This window comes from Dermacentor variabilis, chromosome 3 (assembly GCF_050947875.1).
Source record: "Dermacentor variabilis isolate Ectoservices chromosome 3, ASM5094787v1, whole genome shotgun sequence".
NCBI lineage: Eukaryota > Metazoa > Arthropoda > Arachnida > Ixodida > Ixodidae > Dermacentor > Dermacentor variabilis.
In genome coordinates, this window is record NC_134570.1 from 225,681,156 (window position 1) to 225,697,604 (window position 16,449).

Genomic DNA, 16,449 nt, shown 5'->3' on the forward strand with positions numbered 1-16,449 from the left:
AAACTTAATCTCATCCGCCCACCTAACTTTCTCCCACCGCCTGCTACGCTTCCCTTCCCTTGGAATCCAGTCCGTAACCCTTAATGACCACCGGTTATCTTCCCTCCTTATTACATGTCCTGCCCATGCCCATTTCTTTTTCTTGATTTCAACTAAGATGTCATTAACAGGCGTTTGTTCCCTCACCCAATCTGCTCTTTTCTTATCCCTTAACGTTACACCCATCATTCTTCTTTCCATAGCTCGTTGCGCCGTCCTCAATTTAAGAAGAACCCTTTTCGTAAGCCTCCAGGTTTCTGCCCCGTAGGTGAGTACTGGTAAAACACAGCTATTATACACTTTTCTCTTGAGGGATAACGGCAACCTGCTGTTCGTGATCTAAGAATGCCTGCACAACGCACCCTAGCCCACTCTTATGCCTATTGTTATTTATTATTATTTCCGTCTCATGATCCGGATCTGCCGTCACTACCTGCCTGTAATGACCCTAATATGGGGCAAAGGTTCGTGTACTCAATGGTTCGGTTGGTTCTCTTAGGCGGAGCCTCCGAGAACCCAATTGAGGACAAAGCCGTTGGTTTGAACACACACACACAAAGACTTTTAATCAAACTAAAAGAGGCATAAAGCAAATAGAAGGAAATGGAAAGCATGCCTAAAATAAACACTCAAGAAGACATTGCGGCAAAAAACAAACATAGGGCTTGCATGAGGTTAACGGGTGCGCGAGTCCGGGCTTGCCACGAGGGCGGGGACGCGTCACAGTCTCGACGCGGCGACGCGGCGACAAGCTGGCGAAAGGAGTGGTGCCGGTCTCACCATGGGTCGCGGTGTAAGCAGACCGACGGGCGACCGGAGTGCGCCCGCTCTGGCTAGGCGAGGAAAAGCAGGCGGCTTGGTGGCAAGAGTAGACGGCGGCGGCGTTCTGCCCGGGCAGCTGGGTGTAGAGCTCGGGCCCGTAGCCCGACTGCTCTTGCCCTGCCCACGGGCACAGAAGCTCGAACGCCGGCCTCGGGCAGCAGGCGGCACGACAGACGGGGCGGCGTTCTGGCCGGGCAGCTGGCGCAGAACTCGGGCCCGTAGCCCGACTGTTCTCGTCCTGCCCACTGGCGCAGAAGCTCACCGGCGTTGAGGAGCTGACGGCACGCTCGGGTAGACGGGCGACGCAAAGGAACAGGTTGGCAGGAGGCCCCGGTCGGGTGAAGTCCTGGTGGGCTCGGGTCGGGAACCCGACGGCGCGTCTTCAACGCCCGCTCCGGTGGTTGACCTCCTCCTGCCGTCGCTTCCTGGGACTCTCCTGGGGTCTCCCCGGCGTCTCCCTGCGTGTCCTCTCCTTCTGCCAGCGCATCACGCTTTTTCTTCTTGTCTGGCCGATTTGGCATTCTCGGATTCGCTGCCTGACGCCCCGTGGTCTTTTCTAATTGGTTGCTTTTCTTCTTTTTGTTGTCTTTCATGCGCCGCGCGTTCTCGTGCCGGACGCTCTTCGGCGTCGTTGTTTTCCTTCTTCCACCTCGGTGCGCGTGCACTCAGTGTCGTCTGCTCCTGGCCGTCCCGATCACTGCACCGTGTCGCGCACCACACATCACACTGCCCTAAGTAGATGTATTCCCTTACCACTTCCAGTGCCTCGCTACATATGGTAAATTGCTGTTGTCTTCCGAGACTGTTAAACATTACTTTAGTTTTCTTCAGTTTAATTTTTAGACCCACTCTTCTGCTTTGCCTCTCCAGGTCAGTGAGCATGCATTGCAATTGGTCTCCTGACTTACTAAGCAAGGCAATATCATCAGCGAATCGCAAGTAACTAAGGTATTCTCCATTAACTTTTATCCCCAGTTCTTCCCAATCCAGGTCTATGACTACCTCCTGTAAGCATGCTGTGAATAGCATTGGAGAGATCGTATCTCCCTGCCTGATGCCTTTCTTTATTGGGATTTTGTTGCCTTCTTTATTGAGAACTACGGTGGCTATGGAGCCACTATAGATATCTTTCAGTATTTTTACATACGGCTCGTCTACACCCTAATTCCGTAATGCCTTCATGACTGCTGAGGTTTCGACAGAATCAAACGCTTCCTCGTAATCAATGAAAGCTGTATATAATTGTTGGTTATCTTCCGCACATTTCTCTATCATCTGATTGATAGTGTGAATATGGTCTATTGTTGAGTATCCTTTACGGACTCCTGCCTGGTCCTTTGCTTGACAGAAGTATAAGGTGTTCCTGATTCTATTTGAGATTACCTTAGTAAATAGTTTGTAGGCAACTGACAGTAAGCTGATCGGTCTATAATTTTTCAAATCTTTGGCGTCCCCTTTCTTATGGATTAGGATTATATTAGCGTTCTGCCAAGATTCTCCTACGCTCGAGGTCATGAGTCATTGCGTATACAGGGTGGCCAGTTTCTCTAGAACAAGCTGCCCACCATCCTTCAACAAATCTGCTGTTACCTGACCCTCCCCAGCTGCCTTTCGACTTTGCATAACTCCCAAGGCTTTCTTGACTTCTTCCGGCGTTACCTGTGGGATTTCGAGTTCCTCTAGACTATTCTCTCTTCCATTATCGTCGCAGGAGCCAGCGTTTCGACAAATTAATTTGTCTTCTTCAAGACAACATATGCCTTCCTCGCCACAGTATATATGGGTTCTTCTAAGAGTGGATGTAAGGGGGGTGGATGAGGCAACGGGCGAAGTGTGTGCTAACAAGTCCAATTGAGAATAAAGGAATGCTGTGCACAAGACAAGGGGCACTGCCGTATGTCAACCACGTGTCAACGCCCACGTGTTAGCCGGCGTGTCAACGGCGTCTGACACGCCAGCTGGGAAAAAAGGAAAGAAAAAAATATAAAACGCTAGGAAACCAAACTAAGTGTTGTTGCCTATAGCTTGAAATTTTGCATAGTGAATAGATTCTTAAGCTCCCTTTGAAACATTTATGCCTATTGGTTGTAGTGTCTTGAACTTATGTATAAGGTATGATTCTCTGTATTTTGTTTCTCGTTCAGAACGGAAATTTGACTCTAAGACATAGAGTTTACGTTCATCAAAATTACGACATGGTTGTATTAAATGCTCGACGACGGCTTTGGCAAGCCTTTTAGCTGTGTCTGCGTGATGTCCGTTTAATCTGACGTTCATTGATTGTCCTGTTTCACCGATATATTGTTTCCTACAGAAGGAACATTCAAGTATATAAACCACATCCGAACTTGTACAAGTGAAGCTAGATTTGACTTCGTGTGTAAAACTGTTGATGGTGCTTTTAATTTTAATGTCACTTTCATCATTTATGAGAAATACCTTCGAACCATGACATACTTACAGAGCCATGGCAGGTGGCGCTTTGAGGAAGATAAATTAGTGTTTGTAGTTTGAAGGTTGTCGGGAAGTCAGCCCTGTTTTTTTTGTGTCAGAATGCAGGACGTCTTCATGAAAGAACCGCCCATCACATATTCGTTCAACTTGCATCCGCCGTTGCCTATCTCCATCGTCATAACATTGCACACCGGGACTTGAAATGCGAGAACGTGCTGCTCACCACTCAGCTCGTGGTCAAGCTGGCGGACTTCAGTTTCAGCCGGTACTGCAGTAAGTCAACTTGCACGAAATATTGCTGTTCATTCGCTTAGGTTACCCCACTCAGTAGAAATCATCAAGCCTACAAAGTAAAACTTCTTTGAAAATTAAATTATTAGGATTATTTCCGTGCCAAAATCACGATTTGAATATGAGGCATGCTGTAGTAGGGGACTCCGGAATAATATGCAGCAGCAGGGGTTCTTTAGCGTGCATCTAAATCTAATTACACTCGTGTTTATACATTTCACCACCGCTGTGGCCGGATATTGATCCCACCACCTTGTGCTTGGTAGCCACGGCAACCACGGCAGGTCAATGCACCTTTCATGCGCGCCTTATATTTACCGTCCTTATTTCTAAAGTAAGATATTGCAGCAGATCCAACGTGCACTGCTGGAATTCATATATGGCGAAGATTTCCGTAAATGTAGAAGGATGCTGGTAAACATGTTTTTGTTTATTCAATTGCAGTGTAAAGTGAAACCGAATGCTCTATTCATTTTTGTGAAAAGGGCAATGCGCCTTTGAACCCAAACAGCGTTATGGGGGTTCAAAGAAGAAGCTGGTTTCCTGTGGCATATGTTTGCGGCACCCGGCTCCCACTTTGAGGCCAAGATGAGACTGTCCGTGCGGTTTCTAGGCGTCGCAACGCGTGCGCAACGTGAGCCCATTTCCCGATGCCCTCTCTCCCGTCTCATCGGGGATCTCCGCGTCGCGGCCTCTCACCTTCTCCACCAGTGGTCAACGATCCCCATACGCAGCCCCGCTTCCCCCCTACATTCCACTGCTGCAGGCGAAGTATTGTAAGTAAGTAAGTAAGTAGGTAGGTAGGTAAGTGGTCCTGACCCCTGTTGACTCAGGGCAGCCGTTTGTCAACGCCACAGGAGATGTTGAAGCACGAAACTAAACGAAGTAGGGCGTAGAAAGTGAGGGGAGAAAGAACATAAACCACAGTTCCATCACAGTCACACTCTTTGAGGCCTTCTGGCTGGTCCGGTTCACTGTACTCCAGGCTGCAGTCGCCTCCAATTTCAGCAAAGCCAGGACGATCGCGTCCGCCAGCCATACCGGTTCAAATCCTAGCCGCATCGCTGCCTGGCCGGCCGTGATACGTCGTAGTAGCTGGCGTAGTTGAGGTGGTTGGCGTCGGCGGCCGCTCACTGTCGGAGTTCACTGCTGCATCCATGGGGTGGCTGTAGTCGTACGATGTCTATCTTCCTCCAGATTTTCGGCTCGCCTGCCCAGTGGTTCCCGCTGTTCTAGCCGGGTCTTCATATCCTCGGCGCGTGCAGCTCGGTATTCCGTGGTGCAACCAGTCAGAGCCAGGCTCTCGGCCAGGGGGCACGATCGGGGATTTGCGGGAAACCTCAAACATTGCAGTAACACGTGGAGGAGGGCACGGCGAAACCGAAGGGATCATGTCGTTCACCAAAAGATTTATGTTCCTTCCCCAGGTTTTGCTGCTTGTCCGCACCGTTTCATCAACTACAACAATTTTGTCGACAGTGCTCCCAGTGTGTGACGTGGACGACAACCGCTCCCCATTTCATCACTTTCTATCACCTGCCGACCTACATGTGCGCATGTTCCATACCGCGCAAGCCAAATCACCGCCTATGACCACATCGGACGGGCATATAAAAGACCATCCACACCTGTTCTTCGTAAGTGGGCACGGCGAAACGGAAGGGATCATGTCACTCACCAACAGACTTATGTTCCTTGCCCAGCTTAGTTTGTCTGTTTCCACATGCCACATGCCATGCCCACGAAGATGCTTGTCAATTGCTTAGGACTGTTTCTGTATGTGTAAATTGCTTGTCTGTGGAGACACTGAAGAATACTCAGGCCCTACAGTTGAAGAAATGTTTGAGAGCCTTCAGCCAGGGCAAGCTAACTGGTACTCGGGAGCGTCTTACATCGAATGAACAAGCCGTCGCCACTTTTAATACACGATTGAATGCAATCGATAAGCTACTGCTAGAAATTAGCAAAAAAAAAAAACCTGCTCAATTCAAACACTAGAAGACGAAATTCGGGCTTTAGATCAAGCGGTTATCAAACAAAACGAAATAGTACCTCACCTCGAAGATCGCAGTCAAACTTAGTTGTTTTCGGTGTCAAAGAGCAAGACGATGAAGATGATAAAAGGTTACGAAAAGCAGTAATTGATGACACTTTTTAAAAAAAACTGCAGCAATCGTGAAAATCTATCGCGCGTATTCATCGTCTTAGAAGACAGCCAGGAAAAAGACCTCTTATAGTATATTTCCAGGACATTTCGAAAAAGGGGCCGTTTTTCGCAATGTGCGTAAGCTTACGGGTAGGGCTATGTCTATCCAGAATGATCACAGCAAGGAAACTCTCGGAAAATGAAAACTTCTTTCGGAAACGGTCCAACGGAATGTCGAGAATGGAAAATGTGCTTTTCTTATCAATGACAAACTGAAATTTGATGGCTGGTTTTATGCTTGGGATGACAGTATATCTCAGTTAGTTGCCGTGAGCCGCTAATACAAATCTTCTGGTAATGCATGACTAAACACATGCGCCATTTCTAAAACCCTGCGAGTGCGAAACTTCATTGCCAGAAGTATAATAAATAAGGTAGAACAACTTGCATGCATCCTCTTCAGATACGACCTCCATATTGCAATTGTCACGGAAACCTGGCTGCACGATAGTGTTAGCGACGAAATACTAGTATCACCATCACATAAGATTTTCCGTCGGGACCGCGGATCGAGGGGAGGAAGTATTGCGATTATTCTAAAAAGCACGTTTTCCGCAGAAATACTTTCTCAGATCAAAAACTATGAGAGTTTGTTTGGGAAAGTGAATTGTTTTGGGAAATGTAGTTGCGGCATGCGCGGTTTATAGGCCACCATTATCCTCTCCCGAGTTCTTGTCCTCACTGCGTGACTACATGACTGTGTTGAAACACCGGAATTTTATCGTGGCGGGCGATTTCCACCTACCCGCAGTTAATTGGCTGCACAGGCCCGAGATGCAGCTGGCCGGTAGCCCTCTTCTCGACATAATGTTTGCATGTGACATGGAGCAAGTGGTGCTTGAAAACACACGTGACAATGCTGATACTGGTTCAATTTTGCATCTTCTATTTCTCAGCAAAAATAGGACAGAGCTCGACGTGCGAGTGGAGGAAGGCATATCTGACCACAAGCTTGTGCTGGTCAGTAGTACGCTTGATAGTTGTAAAAGGAAGCACGTTAAGCCCTAGAAAATTGTTAAAGATTGTATTAATGCCAATGATCAATCTATCCTTAATAAACTTTGGAAGCTGGTCGACAACTTACCAAAAACTGATATTACTTGAGCAAGCCTCCGGGTGTACCGAGCGAGCAAGCTACCCTTGTGGCGCCGGCACTGTGGCGTGCGTTTGTGACCTGCGTTAACTGCTGTATTGATGCCTTCGTGCCGACTAAACGTATTAAACCACAACGAAGAAACCCATGGGTTGACAGAAAAATTACACCTATAGAACGCAGGCTAAACCTCGCCAAGAAGCACTGAAACAAAAACCTTGCAGTTATTCGCCACCTGCAAGTCCAGCTTTCTGACGCATTGTCGTTTACTCGAGAAAAATATTTTTCTAGAACTTCGCCGAATTACATAAAAACTAGTTCCGATAAATTTTTGCGATATCTTGGCAGTGGAAACACACATTTGCAAGAAATAAGGCAACGCGACATTGGGGCCACCGACCCTGAGGAAATATCTAATATAATGAATGAATATTTCCATTCTATGTTCGCCCGCGCTGATAGTCATGTAGGCTTCGTCTTCTCCGTGCCAAGTGTCAGACTTCATATCCTTTGCTTGATATTAAAGAAAAATCTTTGCCGGATGACACACCAAATTCTTTTGTTTGCCATTACGCCGAGCCTGTTGCACACATAACAGCTGTCTTTTCTTTATCTATGAGCACAGCAACCTTACCTGATGACTGTCCTGTGGCTCGTGTCATTGCAGTCCACAAGAAGGGTGATCGCCTAAGCATTTAAAACTATCGTCCGATTTCGTTGACATCCACGTGCTGTGAAACACTAGAACACATCATCGCTCATTGCATAACTAATATTCTTGAAAGTAACAACTTGCTTTCTCCATTTCAGCATGGCTTTCGAAAGAAACTGTCGACATGTACACAACGTTTAACAACTGTTCACAAAATTGCTCCAACGCTTGATTCTTCCTGACAATTTGATCGTATCTTCCTTGATTTCAGTAAAGCGTTTGATCGCGTACCTCATGGTAAAGTTCTTGGAAAACTTACTAAGCTCGACCTTCCTACATTTATTATACATTGGATAAGAGCCTATCTTTCAAACCGTAGTCAGTTCGTAGACGTTAAGGGCCATGCTTCTATTGCATCACCAGTTCCGTCCGGAGTACGTCAAGGAAGCGTACTCGGCCTGATTCTTTTCCTAATCTGTGTTAATGATATCTAGCATCATTCATCCTCAGGGTAACATCATATTGCTCGCAGATGATTGTCTTGTCATTAAAGAGATTAGTTATCGTGATGATCAAGTTCAGCTAAGGAATAGCTTAGCCAGACCTAATGAATAGTGCACCACCTGCTCCATGACCCTAAATACTGACAAAACTACCTTACCTCGTGTCACGAACAAAAAGCAACCTATGGCATTTACATGTTGCATCAATAGTACACAAATAAAGGAAGTCTCCGAATATACATACCTAGGCATAACGATTACAAACACTTTATCCTGGTCGAAACAATCTCGAAAGCTTGTCTTTCTGAGTCATAAACTAAATAGAGCACCTTCAAATTTAAAACTTCTAGCATACAGAAATGTGTTGCCAAAACTAGAATACGCCTCAATAGTATGGGACCCTTATTATGTAAACGATAAGCATTAACTCACATACTCACGTACGGGGCAGGAACCTGGAGGCTTACGAAAAGAGTTCTACTTAAATTGAGGAAGACGCAACGAGCTATGGAAAGAAGAATGGTGGGTGTAACGTTAAGGGATAAGAAGAGAGCAGATTGGGTGAGGGAGCAAACGCGAGTTCATGACAGCTTAGTTGAAATCAAGAAAAAGAAATGCGCATGGGGAGGACGTGTAATGGCGAGGGAAGCTAACTGATGGTCATTAAGGGTTACGGACTGGATTCCAAGGGAAGGGAAGCGTAGCAGGGGGCGGCAGAAAGTTAGGTGGGCGGATGAGATTAAGAAGTTTGCAGGGACGACATGGCCACAATAGTACTTGACGAGGTAGTTGGGGAAGTATGGGAGAGGCCTTTGCCCTGCAGTGGGCGTAACCAGGCTGATGATGATGATGATGATTATGAAGCATAAAATTGAAATCGTTCAGAGGCGAGCAGTAGGGTTCATTCTCAACAAGTTTAGGTCCACTGATTCTTTCACGCGCGTCTTGACGCCGTCACGCTCACAACTTGCTCCCTTTCCACGCACGCACTAACCTTTTTAAAATCCATTCTTTCCTCGTACTGTTGTTCAGTGGAATGATCCACCCTCAGAAATTTCTCTGCTGATCATTTTGAGCAGGCACTACACATGTATTTTGCACAGTCATAGTGGAATGTTGTTTTCCCCCCTTGTTCTCATGTTATGTTTACTATCGCCTATGGAAGTGCATTTTGTTCTGGTGTGAAGGTCAGCAGAAATCCCAACTTGTATGCCGATATGACACTGACTATCCCATTGCATTTTTCTGATGGTGTGAATATCCTCCTCTACAGTCCAAAAAGGCCAACCTGTTCTCTTTTATCTTTTTTGCTCTCTTCCTTTTTCTGGTCCATATGTCTAGTACAAGAGCACACATTATTTTTGTCATAAATGAGTGCTTGCAGAAATACGCCCACCTGCTTGGTCTGTATAGACTGCAGTATGTACAAATAAATAAATAAATAAAAGTGACACGTCGAATCTACACGATATAGTTCGTGGCGACGTTGGTTTGTGAGAAGAGCGCCAGTGCGAGCTTGAAGCAGAAGGGCACTGCTTCTATCTCCTCGGTAGTGTGGTGATGGGCACACTTCCGGCTTGTGGTGTTAATATAGTGACAGTCCTTGCTTTTTTGTTCCTGTCGTGAGCCACATAGTAGTTTCAACATCATTGATTTTCTTGATGACTGCCTTGTGCCGCTCGGTCGCTGTCGTAGTTTCGTGGTGTTTTGAATTTTGGCTGTATTTCATGTTGTTGTGTTCGTCCGTTCACCCCGCGACAACCACCGGCTGAACGGCCGGTCGGGGTGAAGGAGCGGGGTTAATGGTGCGATTATTGGGAAAGGGCCGATGGTCGTGTCAAAACTGTTCTAAAAGGGGATGCTCTATGGTCACCACTGGAGTACCTCTTGAGGTTTGTGTAATTAGCGTGGCGACGGTCCTTCAACTGTCAGCCGCCCAAATTGGCACGTCCAAGCCGGAGACGGGTCCAGTCTGCTATCTCTCTTCTCCTGTTTGTACTCAGTGATGTGCGTGTGTTTCCGACAAAGCTCCTTTCATAGGGAAATGGCAACAAACCTCCGGATTGGTGGTAGTGAGGTCTTCGGTGTCCTGACGCTGGATTGGGGTAGGCGACTAACCAATGAGCACGCAGGGGATAAAAAGAATGACGGACGGCTGTTGTGATCCGCTGCTACGACGTCTTCATGAACTTATTTTGCTCTACAACTTTGACTTTCTTCTGAATATGTAATATAATCTTATGTGTAAGACGTCCTGGATATCGGGACCAGCCCCATGTTCCATCACTTCTCCACGAGGAAAGGATGTTCAACATCTTCCGACCCCCAGTCGCAACAGTGGATGGCAGCGGTGAGATAGTCTGCGCTGCGCTTCGACTTCGCATGGCGAATGCACGACCAGGGAAGTTACCAGGCTTAGCGTGGTTCTTCCGATAACAAGTGCGTTGGAAGCGTTCTTGAAAGATACCTTGCTTCTATAGTTAATTCCTTGAGAAACTTGTCGGCTAAGGAAAGCTAGCCATGGATTGGAGTGCTAGTCATAGATTGGAGGAAGTTGCGCAGATTGTGGGAAGCAGCTAAAAAGGCGGAGGTCATTGATGCGACAGAGGCAAGCGGCACCGATACCGAGGAGATCGTGGAGGCTTGGGAGGATATTGAGGTCCAGAGGGAACACGAACGCGGGACAAAGAGTACCAAAGACAGCATGAGACGGATGAACGTGAGAAGGAAGCCGAAATAAGGCGGAACAAAGACACGAGTGCTCAAATCAAATCAGTTTGCCTACTAATTATTACTAACTCGGTCAGTGAAAAGAATATAGAGAGTGTGATGACCTGCGACTTGAGTGACCACCTTCCTACCATTATAATATTAAACACAATCATCATATCAAAAATCAATTTATAAATGGTCAAATAATAAATACAACTAGCAGATGCCTTCAGGAATGACGTGCTAAATTCTGACTTTGAATATCTTCTGGTGAATAATTGCGCTGACAAGGTGTATAACATGTTCCTTGATCACATCGCTGAAGTATATAAACGGCACTTCCCGCTTAAGCAACTGAAACTTGGCAGAAAAATACCTAAGCCTTGGATCACGCCAGAGCTCCTTAACAATACCAAACGAGAATACTATGTACCACCAGTTCATAACAACTAAAAATCTCCCAAAACTCAAGGAATTTAAGATGTACCGAAATCAGCTAAATAAAGAAATAAAGCTAAGCAGACAAAACTATTTTCATGCTGAGCTTGACGCCTGCTCTCGTAAACCTTTGTCGAAAAAGTTGAACACTGTTTTAAATCTCAGTAACTCGTCCCCAAAAACCGATAAACTTAAAATCGGGGAAGTAGAGATATCCGGTGGCGCCCTGCCAAATATATTTAATAACTATTTTGTGCAGTGTGGCGATTATTTTCCAGTGTCTGAATTTTCAAGATTCATGCCCCCTAGTAACCAATCTACTTTCTTTATTGAGGCTTTTAGCGAAGAACAAGTGGTCTATGTTTTTATGTCTCTTGAAAACAGCTCTAGTTGTGATGTTGAAGGTACGCAAATTCGACCTCTTAAATATATTATGGATCTCATTACACCGATTCTTACCCCATATATTTAACCTTTGTTTCTCAAGTACCGTTTTTCCACAAAGAATGCAGCTGGCTAAGGTTACAGTATTGTCCAAGAAAGGTGATCGAAATGACATCAATTATTCCCAAATCTCAGCGTTGCCAATATGTTCAAAAGGCTTAGAGAAGATTATTCATTATCGCCTTTCAATTTTCTTCCAGAAATATGACCTTCCAACGCCAGCTCAATTTGAGCTTAGAAAGCATAGGTCTACGGAACTAGCCTTGATAGAACAAAAAGAGTTTATTTTATCACAGTTTTCAAGTAAGATGGTTGTACTGGGCCTGTACATTGACTTCACGAAAGCATTTGACTATATTATTTATTCCATTTTACTCAAAAAACTTGAATTGTATGGAGCGCGGGGCCATTGCTGGAATCTCATGAAATCTTACCTTGGCTATCGGCCGCAGGATGTTCAAATAGTTGAGCACTGGTCGGACCTGAAACCGATTTCAAGAGGAGTGCCTTAAGGCGGTATTCTTGGACCTTTTCTTTTTAATGTCTATGTGAAAGATCTTGTAAATAGATCCAGTGAAGCCAAATATATTTGTACGCCGGCGATGCCAGCATATTTTTTCGCGCTACAGACTGTCAGCGAATCAGCTACATAGCAAACTCCGCTCTTGTAAAACTTCTGGAATGGTCTGTAGCAAATCAGTTAGGGGTTAACACCAACAAAACTAAGGCTGTGCTATTTAGACCGAAATCAAAACAGGTAAATATGAACATAGATCTTATCTACGGCACCACAAAAATAGAAATACTAAGTTGTATTAAAATTCATGGGGTCACGTTTTCGCAAAATATGCCGTGGGATATTCATGTACATTCTGTTTGCACTAAACTGTCAAGTGTCGTTGGTATTTTATCCAGATGTAGGTCGATATTACCTTTCAGCGTAAAAAAGCTAATATATAACTCTTTTTTACTCTCACCTCTCTTACTGCTTTTTAGTATGGGGATCTACCACAGTAACTAACTTAACAAAGGTGTACATCTTATCAGGCTTCTTTTTGATGTGCCCTACAATTCTCACACACATACTCGGTTCATTAAAGCAGATATAACGCCTGTCTGGAAATTGTATAGCTATAGACTAATTGTGGCCTTTGAGTGCGAATAAAAGAACATCAAAATTTTTTTCGCAACCTAGCCAAGCTGGAAATAAAGCCCACATCCTATACTATACGTCAGTCTGAATACTAGAAAGTGGTCACTCCCCGTGCTAACTATTCTATGGGTACACTATCGTATATTTTGCCTAAACTTCTTAATAATCTGAATAAATGTGAAATTCATTTAGGTCGTTCTACAGTTCGCGAACTGCGCCACGTGATATGTTATGTCTTTGAACAATTTTAATATTTATTCTTCTAATGCATCAAATCGAACCAATTTTGCGTTGTCTTTTGTTAGATTCGTGTATGTTTCATGTATGCTCCTGTATTGACTTGTAGAGGGTACCATGGGCTCTAGTCAAGCTTTTCAGCAGCTTTCACCCATGGCCCCTCTATCGGTTTGATGGAAATCAAGGTTATTATTATTATTATTATTATTATTATTATTATTATTATTATTATTATTATTATTATTATTATTATTATTATTATTGAAAGAACGTGGTCTCGAAGGAAAGTGCTTGGATCTACAGGCAGGCCAAGCAGCGGCTTCACAAAGCACAGCATCCAATGCTCAAGTAGTGAAACCGCCAAAGATAAAAGATCTGTTCTCCCTTCTTAAAACGGCCGAGGACGTCGGTTTATTTTTCATCAATTTTGAAAGAACTTGCGAAGGCAAAGTGCCACGTGAGACATAGTCTCAAGCGCTACTACCTGTTATTCCTTGTGAAGCAACCCAAGCACTTGCTCGACACTCAAACGTGTCCAGCTTTTCTGGACGCGAGGGTTTAGTTCGCGTGACCGCCACCACGTGGCGTACTGACCTTAAACTTTTGAAACTTCCCGCGGTGACGCGATGATTACGTCAACAAAACAAAAATAAAATAATTAAAAGCTATCCCTCCGCATTGAACTTTAGCACAGTGCTTGTCTCGCCGCCGTTATCAAAATTCTTGATAAAACGTAGCCGCTCGTCGCCTGGAAATCACGTCATCCGAAGAGCGTTTAGTCGCGACGAGCAATGATTGATTCTGTGCTTCTGATACGGTTATTTTCTTATCCGTTTGTTTTTCTTTTCCTTTTTTGATGCTACTGAGTAAACAGGCTAGGCTAACCGTCACAAGCCCTCCGTGGCAGCCTCTCCACCATCGGCACGCATTCTTAACGTGCGAACATCGCCCAGCTTCCAAGAGACGCCGTCGTGGATGGCTTCTGCTTTTGACCTATCTACTTCGTTACGGTGCCCCAATCATTTCCCTAGCGGCTTTGCTATCCGCACTCACTGGCTACCGCAGCAGTTCCAAATCGAGATGTGCTTACGTATTAAGATATATGCATGGATATGTTGGTTTTGCACCTTCACGCAAAAGTCACGCCACAAGAATTGAGCGAACTATCTTTGTGTCGTCGTCCGTTAGCATGCTATGGCCGAAGCTGCTCGCAATATTACATCATATTTACTAGCCACTGGACCAGGTACACCCTTGGGAATGACATACAGTACTTGCACTTACTTCCCAAAGCAGTCTCCTGTCACGGTTATCCACGTGCGTGAAGAAAGACCGCTATTTAAAATTATTGTGCAGTAATGTATGCGCGATTTGCCTGTTCTCCATATTGGCTACCATGTTGCCGTTCCACTTGTAAAATGTAGTGGAAATGTAGACTAGCAAGTTTCGAACGCCATAAAGGCTACACACATACTCGAAGACCTCGCGCACAACTCCTGACTCTTACTTGTACTCAAGAGTTGTGCGACTGCCAAGGACATCTTTAACGAATGTTACATAAAAAATTATAGAGTTTACGTGCCAAAACCGCGATCTCATTATGACGCATGCCGTAGTGGGGAATTCCGAAATATTTTGGACCACTTGGGGTGCTTGAACGTGCACCTAACCCTAAGTACACAGGCATTTTCGCATTTCGCCCCCATCGAAACACGGCTGCCGTGGCTGGGATTCGATCCCGCGACCTCGTGATTAGCAGTCGAAGCCAACAAAAGCTAAGCGACTACGGCGGCCAAGGAATGTTGGCAGTTCGAGGAAGGTGACAGTCGACACGGGAGACAACTTCTTCTCATCCTCATTGCCCGAGAATCGGTACCGATCGTCGAAGAATGACACCGTAGAGTGCACTGAATTGAATGGGATGGAGTGCGCGTCCAATATTTCAGACCCGAATCACCCTGTAATGACTGACGACCAGGCATTTCGCTGAAACGTGCAGTCGCCTGACCGCTACCGGGTGCTGGCGTCGGCAACATGACCTACGTACTTGACCTCCCCTCAACACTAGCGACAGTCTCGCCTTTTTTCGCACCATCGGGTTTCAACTGCTCCAAAAGACAATTTATTTGCGCCAAAATTTGACCACCCTGTCAACGTTATGGTTTCTTATTTTCAGGTCATCTTTTATATTTAAGATAATGCTGTCTTGAGATTTCCAGCTGTTTCACCTTTCCCAGAATGCCCGCATTTTTGTCGGCCTAGCTCTGTTCATATTTTCGAGGATGTTTAATAGACGTTAATACGATCGCATGGCCCCCTGACCATGCTGCTCAAAGCGTTATTTTATTTTCCTGAGGTCTTCTGCAAGCTTCTGCCTTCTTGCCGATCATCAACCTCCCGATTTCCCTGTCACTTGTATGCCATTTTGATTTTATTTTCCTGAAGTCTTCTGCAAGCTTCCGCTTTCTTGCCGTTCATCCAGCTCCCGATTTCCCGGTCACTTGTATCCCATTTTAACGACTACGATGCCACAGAACTTGGCAATTATTTAATGGCCGTTCGAGTGAAGCCGTTTAAATCAATTCTACAGTAGACACAATAACCGCTTTTGCTCACTGCGTATGAAAATATTGCATTAATGAGCACCCTTCCTACTCATATAAATTCAGAGTCTAAAAAATTATATGCCGACCAACGCACTGTGCGAATCAATGTAAGTGAAGCTTTCTGCGTTGTTTGTTTTGATTTACGTTAATTAGTGGTAATGCTGTCTGCGAATGTATGATTTCTTCAGCGTATTGTGCAGCACGAGTGTAGTGAGCTGATAGCAAATGTTACCTTGCGTGCACTACTGCTCTTTGTCTGCGTATTACACAACATACAGCGAGCCGTGTTTGCTTGAGGCGTTCTGCGCCATTGTCTGTGCCCTGCGAGAGGGTTGAGGATTGCCATTGCTTCACATGGTACATCGCATCGAGGCAGATTTTGGCAGAATTAGGGTGCTCTACGTGCCAAAACACTATCGTATTACGAGGCACGCCGTAGTTGCGTACTAACTTTGATACCCTGGTGTTCTTTAACGTGACCCTGAATCATAGTGCACGACCGTTTTCGTATTTCGCTCCCGTATAAATCCGGCTCCCCACGGCTGGGATCGAACTCGCGACCTAGAGGAATGCCATATGCATAAAGCTACCGCGGCGGGCGATCTTCTCACGTGCGACCACTTCAGGAGTGTCACCAATACCCTACGGTAATTACTTGCGGCTTCGCGTGTGCACGCCCGGCGTCAGTTGTCCACTTGAAAAATTTTCATGGTGTTTATTTTTTAGAAAGATCAGAAAGGTACAGTACGGTGCCTTCAGTTTGCCCGGTACCGCTGTCATGTCTTTAGTAGTAAAGTTT

At 45.4% G+C, this 16,449-nt stretch overlaps 1 protein-coding gene across 1 annotated transcript in view; it reads left to right on the plus strand.

Annotated features, from left to right (window-relative positions):
* LOC142575041 (testis-specific serine/threonine-protein kinase 3-like) overlaps window positions 1-16,449 on the plus strand; it is a 75,758-nt gene that overhangs the window by 13,305 nt on the left and 46,004 nt on the right. Inside the window, exons 4-5 of the mRNA XM_075684007.1 lie at window positions 3,414-3,580; window positions 12,907-12,918. Of these exons, the coding sequence (XP_075540122.1) occupies window positions 3,414-3,580; window positions 12,907-12,918 (179 nt within the window). The remainder of the gene's footprint in view (window positions 1-3,413; window positions 3,581-12,906; window positions 12,919-16,449) is intronic.